Genomic DNA, 19,202 nt, shown 5'->3' on the forward strand with positions numbered 1-19,202 from the left:
GCAAATACAGAACTTAGATTTATGTGACAGGATTTTTTCCCTGTTCAATGGTTTCAAATGCTCAGTAGAACTCCGGTCCTTTGCTATAGGTACAACTTTCATTAAATTAATAAGAATGGCCAAATAAAACTCAATCGAGTGAAGAGTAATAGGTGTTCATTATACTATTTTCTCTACTCCTTACACTTTAAACTTTTCATAATAAAAATAGGGAAAAAAAACCCCACTAAACCAAAATGATAAAATCTCTTGGTCTCAGTGTTTTGGGATTTAAAGATGTATGAAAACGGGTTTAGAGTAACCCATACATTTGGGTTACTTCATTTAAAAAAAAATGTTCTCATAAAACAAACACCGTATCTTTCTGAATCTATGTCCTGCTAACATAACGGGCACCCACTTCGGTTTCTTAACAGCTATCTTGTTTATTTTGACTAAGATGCATCTTCTAAGCATAACACCACTGTACTGTGTTCTACGGAACAGAAACATGTGGATGTTCTAACGCAACATTTCCTCTAAGTTTTAAAGAGACACTGTATGGTTCTTATCATCATAAAATATACTGTATATAAAAATAATTTTCAAAAAAAAATCAAAACTAGAACTTTAGAAATTACAATTCTAATTTTTAGTGACATCTCAAAAGAAGTCAAAAAAGAACATTATTTTTCCAAAGTAGTAATACAGGGCTGCACATCACGAGTTCCTGCCCAATGCCTGATAATATCAACCAATCTGACCTCTGCCAACTTGTATAGTTAAAAGTAGCCAGCCTACAGAAAGAGCTAAATTCAAGTCTTATTCATGCTACTTTCTGGATGATGGCTTCTGGCAATTATCTCCGATAATTATCTCAGCTTTCTCAACTGCAAAATAAAGACTAAAACTCCTACCTTACAGGTCCTTAGAATGATCAAATGTGACTATAAGTGAAAGTACTCTGAAACAGTAAAGTAATAAAGAGGCACAACAGGAGACTCCTCTCTGTCATCCCCTACTGACACCCCCACACCGCCCCCACTATGAAGCACTGGTATCAAAGAGAATATTATATTCCTCAGGAAGACAGTGGAGAATCACTGCTATAACATAATGTCATATGTGGGAGGTGAGGGAAATGGTTCTTCATCTGTAAAGGGAGAAAACTAGAAAATAAATTAAAAGATTCTGCGATGAGCAGTGGCTCATGCCTGTAATCCTAGCACTTGGGGAGGCCAAGGCAGGAGGATTGCTTGAGGCCAGGAGTTCAAGACCAGCCAGGGCAACATAGCAAGACCCCATTTTCACAAAAAATTTAAAAATTTGCTGGGCGTGGTGGTATGTGCCTATACTCCCCTTTACTTGGGAGGCTGAGGTAGGAGGATCACTGGAGCTCAGGAGCTTGAGGCTGCAGTGAGCTATAATCACGCCACTGCATTCCAGCCTGGACAACAGTATGAGGCCCTATCTCTAAAGATTAAAAAGAAACAAAAAAACAAAACAAAACAAACAAAAAAAACTGGTGGGCATGGTGGCGCTTGCCTGTAGTCCCAGCTAGCTACTTGGGAAGCTGAGGCAGGAGGATCTCCGGAGCCCAGGAGTTCAAGGCTGCAGTGAGCTATGACTGCACTACTGCACTCCAACTCCAGCCTGGGTGGTAGAGTAAGACTCTGTTTCTTTAAAAAAAAAAAAAAAAAAAAATTCCTTTCTGGGCCAATTTATGATTCTCTAATTACTTGCAAAGTTTTCATTTTAAAAAATGCTCTCAAATTTTTACATGCACACACATATATAGTTTATTTTTACTGTAACTTAAGTTTTTTAGATAAATATCAAATAACAAAACTCAGTGGTTAATTGGGCTCTGAAGTAACATATCTATACACATGTCACATGTTAGAGTTCATATTCTAGCGCACACTTATCTTCAAAAAACATACAGTTAAATTTGGAAGGCCAAAGGAACAACTTAACTATCTGTCAAATATCTGATTAATTTGGGATTATTTTAAGTCACACTAATAAATATAAAAGAATCCTATTAATTAAATCAACAATTAATATAAAGACAGGATTAGAAACAGTTACTAAACTTCAGTAGCTTAAAAAAAGATGATTATGTATACATCTAATAATGGTTATATTTAAATATAAATTTCATTTATAGGGTGAGAAGGCCACATGACAAATTATTCACAGATACAGAGACAAAACTTCTCCTTCCTATGACCCTTAGTAAGTTTTGCCTCTACACCTAGAAGATAAACAACTGCTTGAGTAGGATCATTGTGGTTTAACTGTTAATTATTCATACTATTACTACTAATCTATGGCTTCAGAGAGTTACCATGATGTATTCAAAATAAGCCATTCTAGAATAACACGAGAATTACCCAAGCAAGTCATTAAGGATTCGAAAATTCAAGAGGGGGGTTTTGTAACTTTCAGATACACTGCAACATTTTAAATAGCCTGCAAAACATTTTTTATAAGGCAAGTTGACTTTTAATTGAAAATAATCTCTGGCCTTTTTGTTTCTCCTTTTTTGACATAAGAAATGGCCACTTTCATTCTCTAGGCCCAGATCAGGATCAGTCTGGTCGTTTATTTAGCTCTCTTTACATATAAGTATTTCCTTTTTGCTTCTGGTGACTGTCAGGTCTTACCTCCTGTCTCAGACGGATTAGGCAGCTTCATGCACACAGCCACATCTGCAACGCTTTCTCCTACCTAGCTTCCCAAACCATCTGGTGTTCAGATAATCTGTCTGAGAACTGCTTCACTGAGAGAAAAAGAGCTCTAACTTATAGTTACTCACTGTTTTCACAGGAAGAAAGTTCCCAACAGAAATCAAACCTCAACTGAAAGGGGTCCAAAAGAAAAACAGTAAACTACTTTGAATGGGATCTAAAAGTTTGCTTCGGTAAGATTGTTCTCTTCATTTGTCAACATGATTCAAATGTTTGGGAGAAGAGGAAATTAAAGAAACACACACGTTATTTCCCTTCTTTATCCATTGTTCTACAAGCTCTCTTTAAAATTCCCAAAGGGATAAAAACACAATCCTAGGAGGTTTTTATCTATGTTTTAAATATATCTGAAGAATAAGGATGCATTATTCTTAAAATGCCTCATATTTACAATGTAGCTATGGTTGGCCATATATTCTTTCTCTGAAAACAAAAATCTTCCATTATTCTTCAACCACTAATGCATGTAATCTTGCACTTTAAATGTTCACATTAACTTACCTACTTTCTTCATTAACTGTTTTTGCCAGCAGAGGGGGCAAAAAAATAGATATATAGCCTATCATCATTAAAGTTAACTTGCCACCAAAGTCTATCTAGCATTTTATTAATGTTTAAAAGACCTTCTGTGTATGGTATCTTAGAAATTAAAGTTAAAACATACACACAACAAAAACCTATAGCTTAAGAATTCAGAATTCTAGAAATCAAAAAGGAACTTCTTTGACTTCTTTGAAAATACACATATAAGAGCGTTATTTAATCTGAGTCAACAATATCTGATTTGCAATTACATAACATAATTGGTTAGATTTTAATACTCCGCTATTGTATTAAAACAAGGAAACTCACTTTCATATCTAATTGTCTTAAAAGAGGGGCCCTAATGGAAGGCAAGAACTTATACCTTAATTCTGAGTGCTGAGACAAGTTTAGACCAAAACAAAGTCAAAAAGAAAAGAAATCAAAGAGTGAAATATAACAAAGAGAAGTTTTAATGTAGTCATCATATAGTACTTTCATACTATGATGAGAATTTAAATTATCCCACAATTAAGGAAATAGGAGAAATATAAAAATATATAAAGAAACAAAAGAAAAAGAAGCTCACAAGAATATCTAAAATATTCCAAAGGGCTGCTCCTGCACCCTTTTTGTTTCATTTTTAGTAATTAAAGTACTAAAAGACCACAAAAAAGGTAAATAGCTATTTCAGCAATTGAAATTTTATGATAAATAAAAAATCTTTGCTAATGTAAAAGAGACACACTCACCTAAGAGGACACTTATGGGCAGAATCAACTATCTTGTTTTCCAGTTCCCTAAATCAATGACATGTGAACTACTACTAAAACTAATCTTCTGTAATAAATTTAAAAAACAAAAATTACATATTATATAATGTATAGCCACAACTCTTCAGCACACATATGACTCAGTTTCCTCATGTGTATAGTAAGACCACCACTAGGTGCTTCAAAGACTGAGACAGAGTATCTCAAGGCCAAATGCAATGCTTACCATAGGGCAGGTGCTTCATAAACTTGTTTCCTGCCTCAAATTATTATATATAGCTTCAACTCTTAAGTATCAGCTCCTACTATTCAAAAGCAGTTTTGGCTGAACTTCACCAAAATGAGTATCTTTATCTTGTCCATTTCAAAATTTATATTAACTAGCAGGAATATGTCTGGGTAACCAAAAGTAACCAAACATTGGTCTTCTGGGCTTGCAAGAACCCTCCCTACTCAGTGGCCTTTCAAATCTCCTTCAGGGTTCCCCATCCTCCCCTTCAAGTGTGTATCATCTTCTTGCTCTTTCCAGTCACATACCAACACCCATCTGCAAAGCCTTCTTCACGCTTAACCTTACCACTGAGATATGTTAAGAAAAGTTCTCCAAAGACCCACAGCAATTCAGTGGCAGAGGCAGAACCCAAACCCCTGTTTCATCATTTCAAAGCCAGTGTTTATAACTATTATGCAATATTGATTTGAATTTAAATATCCTCTCTCTCAGGGTTTTCTTGAACATCAAAATCTTACCCTTGAGAGAGAAAATGGGGTTAAGGTTCAAATATCAGCTAGTGGATGACAGAAAATCTGGAGGACCTGACAAACTGTCCCATTACTTTGATATCACACAGTTCTGTCATCCATTTTGTGGTTTGTGAAACATAAACCTGGAAAGTCCAAATTAGGATGAATTTTTCTAGTATAAACCTATTAGCTACCTCTCACTTTATAAACATTTTTGGCACTTTTTTCCCCCTACTTCACTATCTGGAACTAGTCTCAGTGCTATTTTTTCACTTACCTCTTCCATCTCGAAGGAGTCCTTCTGCTGAGTTGTCATGTTTTTTATGTATGCAATTGTCGGCGGCGCACATGGCTCTTTCTCAGGTGTGGACATGTGGACGTTTTTCAGTTCATTGCTATTTTCCAGCTCACTGTGGCTGGAAATGTTGAAATCATTACCTAAATCAGATTCTATAATTACAGATTCCTCACCCAGTTTACTCTGACTTTGAGTTTCTTTACTTTGTTCACTTGCAGTTTCTTGGTTAAAATTACTATTTGCTTCATCAGAAAGTCTATCGATATCAACATTCTCCATAACAGCTGCTGAACTACCTGAGACTTCTTCTTTAACTGTAGCCAACATAGAAGATGAATCTTTCTTCTTCACAATTTTTTGAGACTTTTGATCATTTTTATTGCCACTTTCTTCAATCACTGAAACATTTAGAATCTTTCCTTTTTCAACTGTTGGGGAAGGACTACTACCCTCTCCTTTCTCTGTTTTATCAACACACAAATTTAGTTTTGATAGTGTTTTCATTAAACGATTTGCAGTGTTGCTTCGAGTTAAAGGTGGAGGTGAGTCTGTCTCCTTGTTAGAGGTCACTGAGGACACACTTCCAATTCTCTGCAGGGGAGTCCCAGAGACTTGGGAGTATAAAGAAGAAAACGCATTGGCCACAGTAGTAAGCACTTCAATTTGACGAAAACGGCCTACCAAAAGAAAAAAACATTAATTATATGTATACGTTTGTTTAAATATATACAGATACTAAGCATATACGTTAAAAATTCTAGTAACTAAAGTTGGACCACAAAGATTTTAAAACCATATTTTTTCCTCATCTAATACTTAAACCTTCTCTATATTTACTGGGTGGGAAAAAGAGGGAAGAATTTTACTCTAAATACCAGAATTTATATTTTTAAAAAATCAGCAATAGAGCACAAAACACAACGGTAACACGGAATACAACAGAAAAAACTAGCTATTGATCTACAGCCATGATTCTGTTTTCAGGTCTTGGACTCCCTTAAGACTCTCCCAAAGTTCTCCTAAGAAAATGCACATAAGTATACATTTTACACCTAACTGGGGGTACATATATAGGCCTCTTAGAACTGATCCATGAACAATGTAGGGAGTCCTATTTTCGGAAACTTTGGTAAACAGAAAAAAAATAAGTAAAGATATGAGTAAATGAATAAAAATGATCAAATTCGCCATGTTATTTTAGATTTACAGAAAAGCACCTGAAATTGACTGATTTCATTTAAGGTTAACAAGCCCACTCCGCTACTTCTTTTCGTCTTGAACAAGAGCAATCTGTAGATAAGGACAAGGTTCTGCAAGTAAGTTATGGTAACACTTAAATGAGTCAGTAATTGGGGAGGAAAAAAAGAATAAGTTAACCACTATAAATAAAATAATAAAAATTCAGAATAAATAAGATAACTATTGCATTAACCCCATCAATTAACTTTCCAGTGCTATTCCTAAAAATCAGTAAGGCTTTAAAAATAAGACCATCTTGCTGTGGATGCTATAATTTAAAAGTGATATGGTGACACTTAAAGACCTTACTTGTTAAGGCATAATTTGGGTTTTCTACTTCCATCCGTTGCATTTGAGCACTCAGAAATACTTTAATATCTATCCCTCTGGCAAATGATGATGAATTAAAAAATCTGGAAGGAATTTTAGAAGCAATATCTGGTTCATCGCGTCCAAATCCAAGATTATAAAGAATTTCTTCAGGATCTTCCTCATAAAGTTCTAACAGCTCTGAAACACTACCAAAAAAAAAAAAAAAAAAAAAAAAGAAGAAAAAAGAAATATGAACATGTAAAATAAATTTATAGTCCACATCACATTATAGATGAATACATATTCTTGCTTTCCCATGATAAAATCTTTTTCTCAGCTTCTGCTCTTTAAACTATTATTTATTTCACCATCTTGATACACTGTGTACTAACAGGATATACAACCCTTAGAATGAGTCCATTCTCTCAAGCTGCCAATGTTGGAAAAAGGAGATAACCCTGAGGAACACTTGGAGACTAAGAGATTCCTCACCTTATTTTTTTGGTCATTTTTAAGAGATTCCCAGTAAAGCAGCTAAAACAATTAGAGAACAGATGAGAAAGAAGTAATAAACAGATTAAAGAAGAAATGAAAAGGGAAAATTCACTAGGAAGTTGGTAGAACTCTGGTACTGAGGGACACTCTGGGAAACTTGAGCTTTCCTGCTGCCTCTGTCCTAGGAGAGACAATAAAGGCAACAACCTGATTTCAGAAAAATGAGAGAAGAGCTTACTTTCAATTTTTCTCTAACCACCCAGGAAGTAGGAGGAGTAAGGTATGGAGAGTATCGGTTACACAAAGGTAACTATTTGCCCTAATTCTACTGGGAATTAAACATTTATTATCTCTTCCCTCTCATACCAGTGATAATCCAAGCTTTCTAAGACTCACTGAAGAAAACGGAAAAATTAGAGATGAAACTTGAACAGAAGGACATTTCAATTTGCTTCAGAGAAAATGCTCAGATTCCAATGCAATAATCTGGCTAACAGTTTAAACTGCTTCTATAGACTCACATATTGGTTTATTTTAATATACTGTATATTTTAAAGATCTTTGGCTTAATGTGTTGAAATAAAATTTGTGCTTAAATATCAAGCTTTAACTTAGAAAGATTTATTCTGAATTTTATGTCAGCATTAACTCAAGTCCCTAACAGAATGGAGAATTTTGGTTCTCTATAGTTAGAAGTTACACCACTCTAGAGTTCCTCTTTCAGGTTGTTGATATGGCTCAAAATATTCATTTATGGATTCCAGTGCATTATAAACCTATCTGCTTCTTTTTACTTAATCTCAATTAAAAAAGAACAAGAAAAAAAGAAGCAGCTCCTATCAGTTGTTCTGGTCCAGGAAACACTTTGGGTTCATTTTGATTTCATATTATCAATATCAAATCTAAGACTGAAAGAAATGCTTAAGAGTAGGTCATCTGTAACACAATGTAATTCCATCATAATTTCAAAATAAGTTACCTTGAGACTGTCCCACTACTCTTCCCAGATCCAGTGGAATTCATACTTCTCCCTTTCTGATGAAACTGTAGTCTTCTCTCTTTGGCCAAGATATTACTGCTATAAACACAATCAGATTATATAAAACCTCATTTTGATTAAGTTCTTCATTTTTAAAAAGGAATACAACAGAAGAGCTACATACCAGTTTTCAATTTGAGCATCACTTTCATGGAGGTGGTTGGCTACAGGTAAAAATAATAAATGTAGAGCATAACTGTTAGAACTGTAACTACTATGATAAAATTACCAACAAAGCAAATTACTACAGTATTATAGTTAAATACCTAATATGTCAAACTCTTGTCTTGGCTCATTAAATCTGCACCATTAAAAGTAATATACAGATAGATAAGAACAGTCCCAGTAGGTTTTGAAGGGTGATTCTGGTTTTTAGCAAGGTAAACTTACTTCTACTTGAGAGCTTAAAGTACAAAGACCTATAGATAACCAATTAAATTTCTTTAACAGGTTAAAAATAAGTAATGAGGAAGATAATGTAGCATATATGTGGTACTAATAATTAAATTTAAAAACTGTTTATGAAGAATACTTTAAGAGCAAAACATGATTTAACATTAAGTGCGGCAATAGTATACATCCATTTCTAATATGGATTTGTTAAGGTTACAACTGATTTTTCATGCATATAACTTGAAAACTTCTACTCATTTCACTATATAAATTTTCTTTTAAAAATTGCCTTTCAACTTTACACTAAATTAACAAGTTCTAAACAGATAAGTGTTGTTAATGTTTAGAGTGAGTTAAATTTACTGCATTTAACCTTTAGAGACAAATGTAGAGAATGGAATTAATTACAGACATCTATTTCAGCACTTGATTTTTTTTATCATTTCTAAACTGCAAAGTCATGACAATTTTGTTGCTTAGCATATCCACCACAAAGATGCCTAACACATAGCACTCAGTAAATATTTACTTAATGAATGAAGATTGCCTTGAAATAATTTTCAGTAAAACAACATAATACTTTCACTCTTTTATGAGACTCCTTTTTAGGTTCTGGTTTCCAATAAAATTATTCAATATTATAAAACTACCAAAGCAGATATCAAAAGTGCTTTTATAGTAATACTGACGTGCATTTTAATAAGGGATTGACAACATGTTCAATTGTACTGATTGGAAAGCAGTAAGCTTAAGCTCTTTCCAGAGTTTATTCCTTCAAAATACACTGACAGAAATAATAAAAACTAATATATTCACATACTCTAGAGTTTCTAGTGTTAGAAGATTCTAAATAAGTAATCTATCTTACAGATGGATTTAAAACAGCAAAAGATCAAGGATATTAAACTCAGTGGATAAATTCATTATTCATCAACTTACAAGTTTTAAAGATTTAATAAAATTCTTAATTCTTTTTTTTAAGAAGTACACATTAATAACCTAGCTATGCAGCCACCAATAGCCTATTCAAACTGATGAAATAAAAGCACAACCAATGAGCTATACAACAGCTTATAAAATACCAGTAAAACAATTAAAAATTCTTATTTTTACATAGTGGAAAGCTTTATTATGAATCCACTAGAAAACATTATATAACCTGTGAAAACTTAAAAATAGCACAACACTTTTAAAATGCTAATGCAGTCTGGAATAGACACTAGCACAATGATTTCTAATTAAATTCTACCAACTATGCTATTTTGCCTTTGTCCTGTAACCTTTCAAAAATCAGAAAAAAGAAGAAGGGAAAAGGAGATACTTAAATGCAATGTAGAAAGACAAGCTACAGCTGTAAGTATGACATAAGTCTACTTCACACTAAAAATAAGCTTCAATTTCGTTTTCTCACGTATAAATATTTAAGCTTCCTTCCTTCTTTAGGACAATTCTTCCCTCAGTTATTTCACTGGTTATATCACCACGGTTCATTGCAAACAGTTCCTTTAAGCACTTAAGTCCAAGGAAGACAGATGGACATTTCACAATGGTTTTTCAGAGCCATCCCTACATGTATCCTACAGGCTGTGGTTAGGTTATTAACATATAAAAAAAAGGTACAGTGAAATGTGTCTCAGTCATTTTTAAGACCTTTAAATTTTGCTCTGAGGATCATAAACTGAAAGCACTCGACTTCTTAATTTTTTATTTGAAAACTATACAAAAATACAGTTCTTCCAAACAAACATACCTTCAGCTCCCAATGACAAATCATCTTCAAAACTTCCTCCATTTCTCACAAGCACACCTGAAATAAACATTAAAAAATTCAGAAAATTCATCTTGGTGTTCTGTTCTTCCCTACCCCTGTATATGATGATTGTTTTAGTTAAAACAAATTGACCAAGCAAAATATTTTATAATATACAGTAAAATGTTTTGGACCTGAATATACTTAGAAATTATTCTGATTATATAATTTCAAGAAGTATAAATTTTTATTTTGTAAAGACACATTTGCAGCCACGTAAAATTCTCAGAAGCTGATCTCCAACCTATTTTATATTTATCATATCTTTGAAGATGTTCAATTAGATAACATATCTTACCCAAAAGTTTCATGGAAAACCAGACCCTGAAGCAATCGTTCTTCTTACCTACCGCATATTAAGTCAGGAGAACAAAAGCTAGATTTTCCTAACACTGTAAATGTTTTTTATATGCCTTGCCACTACCTGCACATTCTTGTTGTACTTTGAACTTTAGAATTCTGTCTTGCATAGGTGGTAAAATTTCAGGTGTGGTAATTTCAGTTAATGTAAGCAAAGAAATGCTGCACTAAAGTTGACTCAACTTTAGTTCACTCAATATATGTTTTCCTTATATTTACATATCATATTTCTATATTTAATTAGTTTTTATAATGTCTAACTGGACAATAAAAATACAAGTTTCACATTGTGAAAAGGTTTGGCAATTTGCTTAAATGCACCATTGTTTTATGGTTTAAAACAAGGTTTCTTCCTTTTGGCTTCTAGCTCAGAACATATTTTATAAACACGAACATCACTTTTTGGAATTCACATATATACTTTTACCCAGAGGACAAATGAAATAAGACCCTCATAAAGAACAGATTTAGAAAGGCAACTTTCTCTTACCCTTGAGTGTACTACTGCTTTGCTCATCCAGTGAGGCTCCCAAAGGTGTACTGAAACCACATAAACATATGAGCCTTAGTCTTGTGAAAAGCTGTCTGGAGAGCTGTCACTATACAGTCTTACTTAAAAGGTTACAGCTAAGTACGCTTCTAATCACAGTTTAACTCTCCTCCCAAAACACAAGGAATGCAACTGGATTACATAAGAAATATTCTACTAACTAAGCAAATACCTATTGTGAAGTCAGTTCACTAGGAATGATTTAATCACACGTTTCATCTGCCAGCAATTAAGAGCACTTAAGAGCACAAATGGCAATTACAAATGATATGAACTGGCATTTTCTTTGCAAAAAAAAAAAAAAAAGAAGAAGAAGAGAATGACAGTAGGCATTGAGAAAATGTCTGCTCCTCTCAATCCCTTCCATAGAAACAGAAAACACAATTACTATAGAAGAAAACAAATCTTCAGTGGTAGGTAATTTAACCTTAAAATTAAAAAGTTCAGTCTAGTTAGCAATAAAGCTGAACAGTTTCCTTAAACCTCATCTGTTAATCACTAGCATTTCCGAGCACCACCTACTGCCTCCCTTGTCTTTCTATACAAATGGAGAAGCTTGAGATTCACTTTCTGATTTTAAACTGAAAAATATGTATTCTTCATTTAACTTTGAAAATTACTAGAAAGTTGGCTTGAGAATCTAGAATTAGCCACTACTAAAATTTTTCACATTCTTGTAGTTCAAAGAGAGATGACTTAGAAATTTATTTTTTCAAATACAAAAATACTTTTAATCCTCTCAAAACTAAGTTATGATAAAAAACACATTGTTTTATTTTGAAAATTCTATTTTGTGATACAAAAGTTTCTTTAATAACAATTTATTCTTGTTAAAAATTCACATCAGACCTGGGATCAATCGTGAAAATATTAGTTTCAAAGAAGTGTTACTGAAATGCCAATTAAATATTAAAACTTTCTGCAAGCAAATACACAGGCAATAGCAGTTCTTTGAAAATTAGTGCTTTTGAAATGTAAAAGAATCACAAGCAACTACCATAAAGACAGTAACAAAACCTTTTATGTTTTTCCATATATTTTAATAAAATTCTAATTTATGCCTTTAAAAAGCCATTCTTCTTCCCTGATGGCTACTCTCTTAGATCAAAATACTGTATTATTCTGTCTGCAGATGTCTCTGCTGGTCTGTGTGCGAACAGAAAATGGCAAATAAGCAGAATATAATTGACATTCCTCTACGAAAACAAATCTCACTCTTTCTTACAGTTGCTCCCTTCCAAATTCCATCAAACTCTCTATCTCTTTTTGGATGCTAATACAAGAAATTTGTTTCCACTTAGTTAAAAAAAAAAAAAAAAGAATATCAAAATAAAGATTCCCTTCAAGGAAAGAAAACATGGTATCTTTATTCAGGATATGGACAGCAATAAAAACAACAAAGAATATTTGAGAACTTATCGAGGGGGAAAATGGTGTTTGCAGGTCATTTGTACATAATGTATAAAATACACAGATGCCCAACTCAAGGAACCTAAGTGGCTATTAAAGAAAAAAAAAATACAGTTGCAACATATCCCAGCAGTCAAATCGAATCTGTAGTATTATAGCCAACATTAAAAGACTACTTGTTCTAGCTTTTTCCTGGGTACAAATGAATGATGCTTTTGTATGGAATAGGTGCAACTGTAGGAAACAAGAAGGAAACCTATGAGAGAAAGGAATAGAAGACTACAGAATTTGTCCACATGAACCAGTATTAACAACAAAACTTCTGAAAAAGGATGATTGTGTCCCGGTGAATGTCAACATTTGCCTAACATTTATCTTAAAAGATGCACTTTTTACTGTCCATTTGATATGATCTCTTATACAATCTTAATTCCTATACATCATAAAATAAAGTGATTCTTCTAATTTTTTTAATTCTTTTGAATATATACTTCAATTTAAACAATAAAACACTATAAATTTATTTTGAATGCTAAACCTGTTTTAAGAAACCAAGAGTAAGCCAATACTGTACTTAGGACTGTATTTAAATCAAGAGTAAGATAGAAGGTTTTAAAGGACCTGAGTAAAAATAACAAAACATCCTCTCCAGACACATTTCTAAGGGAAAACGTGAAAGATACTGGTTTCACAAGATCTCTTCTAAAAGGCCCTGAAGATACCTATTTAAAAATCTCAATATTTTAAATTTTACACTATCCATATTTTACAACTAAATGAACCCATGGCACACTAATACAATTTCTTGATCCATGTTCTGACTGGAACCACCTAAGACTATATTCTCCTAATTTGAAAATCAGGGGGTTGAATTAGAGCTAAATTGTTAATCTGGTGTCCAAGGACTTTAAGCAGTATATTTGTGCATCTTTAAAGAGAAATTCCATGTATTTCATAAGGATAAGGAGTTCTGTAGTGAAGTGTACTCAGTAAAGCTCCAGTCAATTCATCAAAATCGAGAATTAACATAGCCAATATTTCATCTGCCTTTAAGGGAGAAAAACAAACTGGCATATATGAGAATCACTTTCAAAAAAAAAAAAAAAAAGAAAAAAAATTCAAAAAAACTTCATTAACTCTAGTAGTTGAACAAAATATTAAGAAACGCCTAAACTGACAAGACAAAAATATGCTCAGACGCAAACACCAACAAAAGATAAAAATCTACATTCTTCATATGAGATTTTACAAGTAGCAAATAAACTGGAAAAAAATAATTAAAATATGAAACAAGCATATTTTACTGCAGTCAGATTTACTTGCAATGTGATTCATCTCCTCTGTATCTTATCAAACATTTTTGTGCCAGTTGCCAAAGCATGTAATTAGACTTAAGCAGTCTGAGTGCTTTCAAAGCTCTATTTCCCTTCTGTGAATCCTAGTGCCATCTGACAAATCCATGTCCAAGAAGTAAATGACAAATACAAAGTTAGCTAGTTTTAACAGCTCCCTAAGCAAAATTAATGAACAGAAATAAAAATAAAGCCCATTTAGTGTAGTTAAGTAAATTAAATTTGCTGAAAACACATCTGAAAGGAAAATGATTCGATGCCAGTTGTACAGATGCCAAACAAAAGCAAAATAAAATATCCTGTGAAATGTGAGAATCCTTTCAAATAAAAACAGAACAAACATAATATGGCATGATCATCTGTTTTAGGTTTCTGATCTCTGATGCTAACATCACGCACGGCCAACTGAAGTCCTAGCAAGTGTGAAGTCAACACGGTCACTAAATAATCACTGGTCACAGTACTTCCATTTCTAATCGCTTAAAGAAGGAAGCTATCCGCCTGCTCACTTTCCGGTTTATAGCTTACGACGGCCACGGGACCGACGGGGACACGGCCGAGTCCCTCTGCTCGGCGTCCCATCTACACGGATCTCCCTCCAGGACGCGGAGAACTCACCGGCAGTCCTTGAGCCATATGGCGATCTTCTCGTTGGGCACGTTTCCTGCGGGGGGAAAGCCGGGAGACAGCTCGTTACCGACCCCAGTGGGACTCCGAGGGCAGGGTCACCCTGGACAATCCCAAGTGTGAAAGTCTACCGGGGGCAAAACGCAGCCTAAGCAACATGTCTCAGTGTCCATCTGAAGGGAAATCAGATGGCACCCAGGTGTCTATGCTGACGCTGGAGACCTCTCGCCAAGCGCGCGCGTTTAAAGGTCGGAAGTGTCCCCTCTTCCCCGGCCTATCGAGACCCGAGGCGCTCTCAGAACTCACAGCAGCGCCAGGGCGCACGAGACTTTTCCCGACCCGCCAGCCTCCCGGCCCGCAGCAGCCCGCTGGGCGCACCGACCTCTCCCCGCGGCCGCCGGCAGCTTCGCGCCGGGGAGGTCCTCCTCGTCGTCCTCGTCCTCGTCTTGCGTCGTCGCTTCTGTGGACAGATCCTCCGTCTCCGACGCTTGCCAGGAGCTGCGGCACTTGGCCCAGGCCTTCCTCCTGCGACTCGCCACTTGCCACTCCAGTTCCTCCTCCGCCTCCGCCGACGGGGGCCGGTCCATGGCAGCACCGGGGGCTCCGCTGCCCCAGCCGGAGCCTGCGCGAGACACGGCGGCGGCGGCGGGGACCCCCGCCCTTGCTGTCAGCGCCCGGCCGGGCAGGGGGCCCCGGGGAGCTGAAACGGGCGCCGGAGGAGGAGGAGAAGAAGGAGGAGGAGGAGGAGGAGGAGGGGACAGGGAGGGAGGGAGGGAAGGAAGGGGAGGGAGGGGGCGGAGGGCCGGCGCTTCACATGAAGCCGGCCGGGCGCGGCGCGGGAGCGCGAGTGGCCCGAGGGAGCGCGGCTGGGAGCTGGGAGCTAGGAGCCGAGCGCTGGCTCGGCCCCCGCCCCCCGCCTCCGCCCGACGCGCCCGGGGCCTGGCCCGCCACTGCGCGTCTGCGCGCCCTTCCCTCGGCGGCGCGCCACGCCCCCTTCCGGCCCGGGGCGCGCGGGGCGGGGCGCGGCGGGCGCGGAGCCGAGCGGGTCCGCCCCCCGCTGTTGCCTGCCGAGCTAGCGAGATTTGTTTGTTTGTTTGTTAATAATCTTTTTCTCAACTCCTCCCTCCTTCATCCAGAAATAGAAATAAAGTTGGGAGGCCTAGTCTCACAAAACGCCCCCGCGTGAAAAGAAGTGTGTGATTGGGCTCCCTGAAACGTATTCTCCGAAGAGTCGCCCGAACGTAGGATATTTAGTGTCCAAGGAATTGGGGTAAGGATGACTGAGAGGCGCATGACTGGTGTTGCCAAAATGTCAAACCTGGAAAAGACCAAGCTTCGTGGAGGGCTACTTTCATACTTAAGAAAGTTATGTATCGTGGTGGTGTTCTGTATGAAAATGAATTGTGAAAGAATAATCTGGAAATTTCACTTTGAAGTTGGACATAGGTGTAGAAAAATGGAGCCAAGAATGGAACGGTGCAGAAATAATTGCTTGGATTTTGGTGAGACAAGGTACTACAAGAAAGAAATGATGTCAGGGTTCAGAACTATTTTTAAAATGAGCTTCAGCATTCCCTTGTTATTTTTAAAATCTCATTAGCAAAAAGACTCAAATTGTATCCCAAATCAGACACAGTGTGACATCAGTCAACAAAGTTCCCCTAAATGTTGCATCTAAACTACCTACACATAAAAGGAAGGCTTCCAATATTTTATTGTACTTGGCTATACTCTGAAGAACAAGTTACAACACTTTTTGATCTTAACTTGATTGAAAAGAATATTTTTGCATGAACATAATATTTTAAGGAAGAAGTTATTTTATTTCATTTGAAATTAAAATCAAGAGCATGGTAAAATTCCTAATGGAAACATTCAAGTTACAAAGTGACTAAATGTATTGTCATTGATAGCTAAAGAAAACTGTGATTTTTAGAGAATTTAGAATGTGAAATGCTCTGGGGATGAAATAGTGCCTAGTTTTTGTCCAGGCATTTACACATAAGTCATAGACTACTGAAATAGCACACTGATTTTCCTGCCTTCATTCTTTCCTATCTCGTTTGTAGCACTTTGCTTCCCATTTACAATTCCCAGAATTCCCCTCTCTCTTAATCCTTACTAAAATAAACAACTTCTAATGATTTACTGATATCCCCAAGATGAAATCCAAAATCGAGACCAGCTTTTTAAAACCATTATAATATTCTTCAGTGCCTTATATAGTTACTAAGAAATTGTAAGTGGAGCTACAACAGTGATACTAATCTCTCTATGGCTTGAAGTTTTACTATTAGAGAACTTTTCTTTGAATCTATAAGACCTCTCAGGCTTCAAGAGTCCTATAGTAAGATATAGCTAACAGATTAATGGCTTCCAAAATAGGTCAGAAGCTCGCTGCCTGTGCAGAATGTGAGAACGAAAGTAAAGTATCCAGAGAAAAGGCATTGAAAGGGCTGGTCAAATGCCACAAAATATTCTGTCTTCACAGTTTTATCCAGGGCCTTTGTGAACCCCATGTTGTCCCTCTGCTGCTCCACGTGCTGTGGCTGACTCTCTGTCCTTGCCTCTGAATTCATTCTTGTTGTTTCTGTCCAATACCTTCATGACTTTCAAAATCCACCTGACCCAGAACTTTTTGACTCCTTTGTTTCACCACTCCTGATCACATCCCTCCCACAGTTCCCTGATACACAACAGAATGTCTATATCATTTATTTCAGGACTGAATTGTGCAGTAAATAATATGACTGTCCCCAGAGGGTATGTTTGGCTTACCAGCCAGACTGTAAACTGTGAGAAATCCAAGAACATTACTCAGTATTCTTCCTGTACTCCTTACAGTTTTAAGTACAGTGCTGAACCCAAAAGGAAAAATGAGTCCATTTCATGTAAATTTTCTATTTTTTATGTTCTTCAGAATAAAAACCTAAACTGACAAAATATTTGCTTCATGTTATTTCTATAATGCTTATTATGTTTTATTTAGTTTTGCAGTTGTTTAAATACATTTTTAGACAACAGCAACAAAGAACTCTAGAGAAAGCCAATAACGAGCCATAGTTTATATTTTAAAATCAAACTACCAGACTCAAATAATAAAGAAAGGGAAAAAAATGCCAGGGTACATTAGAATAGAGTACAGCAATTATTGGATCTCCAGTAGCACAAAGGTATGTTTTCTGCTTCATGGCAATTTTTAATGCAAAATGTTGAGGAAGCAGAAATAATAGAGAATGAAATCCTTGAAATAGCATATTATTGCCTTGAAAAGTAAGGAATTTCATCATATTCTCAGCTTTGAGATTTTTTTAAATGCCCAAATATTTTATAATATTTACCCAATAATGAATGCTATACATGAGGAGAGTCTACACATTTTTTTCTTCAAGGATTTTTTTTCTTCCAGAAAAGTACTGTATTGTAGACCAACTGCAAATCTATATTGCAAAGCTCTACAACTGCGGTTCCCAACCCCAGGCTGCGGATAAGGGTCCATGGAACCTGGCCGCACAGCAGGAGGTGAGTGTCAAACAAGCCAGCAAAGCTGAAGCTTCAACTGTATTTACAGCTGCTCCCCATTGCTCGCATCACTGTCTGAGCTCTGCCTCCTGTTAGATCAGCGGCAGCATTAGTTGCAGGAAAACAAGCTCAGGGCTCCCACTGATTCTACATCATGGTGAGTTGTATAATTATTTCATTATATATTATAATGTAATAATAATAATAAAGTGCACAGGAAATGTAATGCCCTTGAATCATCCTGAACCCTCCCACCCCCAGTCTATGGAAAAATTGTCTTCCATGAAACCGGTCCCTGGTGCCAAAAAGGTTGGGGACTGCAGCTCTACAAAAAGAATATTGTCTGAGTCACTGATGCTTACAAGATGAAAGAAGAAACAAATTTATATTAAATCTGGATAATTCCATCCAGCAGATGTAGCGGAAACAGTACAGTTTCTGGTGTTGGACTGAATCTTTTCCTAGCTGTATGGCCTAGGGTAAGATAGCTAGTATCTCTGGGCCATGACTTTTCTCATCTTTGAAATAGCAATTGTAATAACTATCTTCCTAAGTTAATGCGAGGATGACATGCAGTAATGTAGGTGCTCAGTATAGCTTATTAGAATTATATTGCAGAAGGCAAAAATAAATCTATTTCATTGTGGGGGGATTATGCTAATACTAGCAAATGGTATCGATCTTCACACTTATGCAGCTGTATTTTAAAATTAGTTCTGGCTAGAACGAAAATATACCCTGGTTAAATCAGGCAGTTTGAAATGGAAAAGCTTAAATCACAAGTGAAACATTATTCTTGGTTTAACTACTTAAGTTATTAAGACAAAAGGGAGTTGGGAGGTTTGAGGTAAGTAAAATTTCAGGTTAAATAAACATAATAGCATTTTATATTTCAATAGAATTGCCTAGAGAAAAGAATTCTATATAAAATATGTATGGAAAACACTGCCTACTATATCCCCTTCTCTTCTTCCACCTCCAACCCAGTCACAATGAATGCTAAAAACTTGAGAAGTCCTCAAAA

General features: G+C 36.2%; 1 protein-coding gene across 7 annotated transcripts in view; it reads right to left on the minus strand.

Annotated features, from left to right (window-relative positions):
- Window positions 1-15,616, minus strand: part of ITPRID2 (ITPR interacting domain containing 2) — a 37,103-nt gene extending 21,487 nt beyond the window's left edge. For 3 of the 7 annotated variants that reach the window (XM_069492323.1, XM_069492135.1, XM_069491968.1), the window contains exons 1-8: window positions 15,039-15,616; window positions 14,648-14,693; window positions 11,208-11,257; window positions 10,298-10,354; window positions 8,279-8,318; window positions 8,095-8,193; window positions 6,618-6,826; window positions 5,049-5,746 (exon numbers count right to left, since the gene is read on the minus strand). In XM_069492323.1, coding sequence (XP_069348424.1) covers window positions 5,049-5,746; window positions 6,618-6,826; window positions 8,095-8,193; window positions 8,279-8,318; window positions 10,298-10,354; window positions 11,208-11,257; window positions 14,648-14,693; window positions 15,039-15,243 — 1,404 coding nt within the window. In that variant the 5' untranslated portion in view covers window positions 15,244-15,616. The remainder of the gene's footprint in view (window positions 1-5,048; window positions 5,747-6,617; window positions 6,827-8,094; window positions 8,194-8,278; window positions 8,319-10,297; window positions 10,355-11,207; window positions 11,258-14,647; window positions 14,694-15,038) is intronic. The other 4 variants (XM_069492242.1, XM_069492047.1, XM_069492218.1 and 1 more) reach the window with 4 other exon arrangements.
- Between the last annotated feature and the right edge of the window lie 3,586 nt (window positions 15,617-19,202).

This window comes from Eulemur rufifrons, chromosome 1 (assembly GCF_041146395.1).
Source record: "Eulemur rufifrons isolate Redbay chromosome 1, OSU_ERuf_1, whole genome shotgun sequence".
Classification (NCBI taxonomy): Eukaryota; Metazoa; Chordata; class Mammalia; order Primates; family Lemuridae; genus Eulemur; species Eulemur rufifrons.